Here is a 2,500-nt window from a genome sequence, read left to right on the forward strand (position 1 = left end):
GTAAGGTAAGAACCATATACTTAGTTGTAAATACAAATTAATTCCTGTTAGAGTTTCATTTCTTTTCCAGATTTTGATATGCCTGTGAGTCCTTCTTAAACACTTTAATTTCATTATAGCTCTAGATAAACAAATAATAATTTTAGTAGAGAATTTGACAGTTTTGTGCCTATGACTATCAGTAGGTGGATCCATATTAGGCATGTATTTATTTTTATTTATGTATTTATTATTTTTTACTTTATTAACAATATCTTATGACTTACTGTTACTGAGGTAGAATATGTGACTACATAAGTGCCATATGTATATGAGGTGATTCTGCTCAGGATTTAATGCCATATTCAATAATAATATTACTGAGTTGCAACTTTGCAACTCGCTGTCCCTCTCTCTCTCACATATAAAGAACACAGCCTCTTCCAAGCAGCATGCATCAAAGAGCACTAACTGTAATAGGATCCTAAGTCATCTTTCTTTTATTTCAACTGAGTTGGGATTTATGCTACATTATTCTCATTGAGAAATATTTCTGTAACAACACAACCACATATTTTTCTGTAGATATATTCAGCTGTATTTTTTTCAGGTACTTTACACAATCATTGAAAGATTTTATATATTATGTGGTACATATTAAGAATTGATCTTATAATAACATTTATATGTTTATATATATATGATGTAAATTCAATTGAAGTGTCTGATTTATTGCTGTTGGGAAAATGGCTCGACCAAGGAATCAATTAATAGACGTCATGACCTCACTTGATTTCATCTTCTCTTGAATTTTCAGGAAAATGTATTTTTACAAATGCTATCAATATTGAGCTGATATTATTATTAATGTAGACATTATGACTATTACAGTGTTATTAACATTACTAATAGCAGTATACAATACAAGAGGATATTTCTGCAAATCAAGGAAAAGGGTAAATAGGTGAGATGGGTAGCACTAGTAAACGACTCCTTGGCGACTAAGAAATTGTGGCGCCAACTAGATGTGAAGACAATTGATAAACTAACCTCAAGTGGCATTTCATGTATGTACATTCCGTCACTGGTGGCACAGGGTTAATTCATGCCAAACCATTCTTGTACATCATTTATTGTTTTTTTCATAATCTATTTTTGATTAAACAGGCCTGTCCTGTAAGATTAACCTTTTTTATTCCATAGAAGACACAATATTAGTTTTTGTAGGCTTGATGATGGATCATACACACATGAGTAACAACAGAATATAAGAAAAGTCTAAACCTGCCTTTGAACTTTTTTTATATGTTCTTAGTTTAAGAATCTCATTATGATTTCATACTGACCTTTACCTTGGAAGTCTAAAATGAATAACACTAAAATGTAATTGTCAGGACTTTAATCTGGCCGGTTTGAGGGTGGGAGTCATTGTGAATGTCAGTCCTCAGGTGACCTCTTGCCTGAGGGCTGTTGCTGAATATAAATGTGTTCCCCACATCATCCAGCATGCTGCAGCCACACTCCTCAATGATACAGGTAGCTGTCCAGTATTTTCTTTATTAATTTCAGATACATATCCAAAAGAAAAAAACTTGGAAATATGGAAATGTATGTCTGTTACCATGTTCAAATTGTTAAATCATAAAAAATATATTTTAAAACATTTTCATATGAACAAATAGTTTTTTTGTTGTTTTTTTCATTGAAAACTAAAGATATATTCCATTCCCATGTACAGAACATATATAGATGGAAATTGCAAATAATGAAACTATACCACAAATTTATTGTATGATTATGCTTGCTCATTCTTTTGTATCATTTCCTTGTATCCTTCCAGAATGGTGTGACAAGTTTTATCTTCCAACAAACAGAGCAAGGCTTGCCAAGGCATACAAGGAAACATGCAAACGTCTAGAAATCATGGGAGCTCATGTCAGGAAGGCTAGGGCAGGCTTTTTTGTGTGGTTTTCTGTTCAGCCATTCATGAAGGAGAACACAGAAGAGGAAGAAATGGGTAACAAATATTCAGGGAAAGCCACTCCCATGTATAATGCTTTATTCAGTTTTGGAATACAAGTCACAGTCTTTTAGACTTTTAAAGTTTTAGGGTCTTTCTTGTTTGGTGTTAGTTGTGAGATATTCATGGAAAGAAATATTAGAAGTAGACCTTTTGCTTGTTGAAGACCATTTGTATATGCCTTGAAATCACTTCATCAGATTTTATTAGCAACCATTTTTTTTTCTTGGATTTCAGCACTGCAGGAAGAAATTATGGATGCAGGGTTATACATAGCACCAGGAACAAAATTTTACTGCATTTCACCAGGCTGGATGCGTCTTGTATTCACAGTTCCCAAGCAGGAGTTAAATGAGGGTAATTGACATGAAGCCCCAGTTTTATAAAAGAATAATTTCATTTTACCTAAGAGTCTCATATCCAGTCTTATATAGATTATGCAGTGTTTTCCAAATTCCAAGTCATGCCATAAGTTATAAAGTGAGATAAAGGTCTATATAC

The 2,500-nt window shown here is 32.8% G+C and overlaps 2 protein-coding genes across 5 annotated transcripts in view; one reads left to right on the forward strand and one right to left on the reverse strand.

The window, feature by feature from the left end:
- LOC125024952 (trans-1,2-dihydrobenzene-1,2-diol dehydrogenase-like) overlaps nt 1–2,500 on the reverse strand; it is a 44,375-nt gene that overhangs the window by 15,329 nt on the left and 26,546 nt on the right. The gene's annotated exons all lie outside the window — the stretch shown is intronic.
- LOC125024950 (1-aminocyclopropane-1-carboxylate synthase-like protein 1) overlaps nt 1–2,500 on the forward strand; it is an 11,786-nt gene that overhangs the window by 8,511 nt on the left and 775 nt on the right. For all 4 annotated transcript variants that reach the window (XM_047612748.1, XM_047612746.1, XM_047612747.1 and 1 more), the window contains exons 6-9: nt 1–5; nt 1,374–1,515; nt 1,820–1,996; nt 2,237–2,356. The exon at nt 1–5 is cut by the window's left edge and continues 128 nt beyond it. In XM_047612748.1, the coding sequence (XP_047468704.1) occupies nt 1–5; nt 1,374–1,515; nt 1,820–1,996; nt 2,237–2,356 (444 nt within the window). The remainder of the gene's footprint in view (nt 6–1,373; nt 1,516–1,819; nt 1,997–2,236; nt 2,357–2,500) is intronic.

This window comes from Penaeus chinensis, chromosome 4 (genome assembly GCF_019202785.1).
Source record: "Penaeus chinensis breed Huanghai No. 1 chromosome 4, ASM1920278v2, whole genome shotgun sequence".
NCBI classification, from domain to species: Eukaryota; Metazoa; Arthropoda; class Malacostraca; order Decapoda; family Penaeidae; genus Penaeus; species Penaeus chinensis.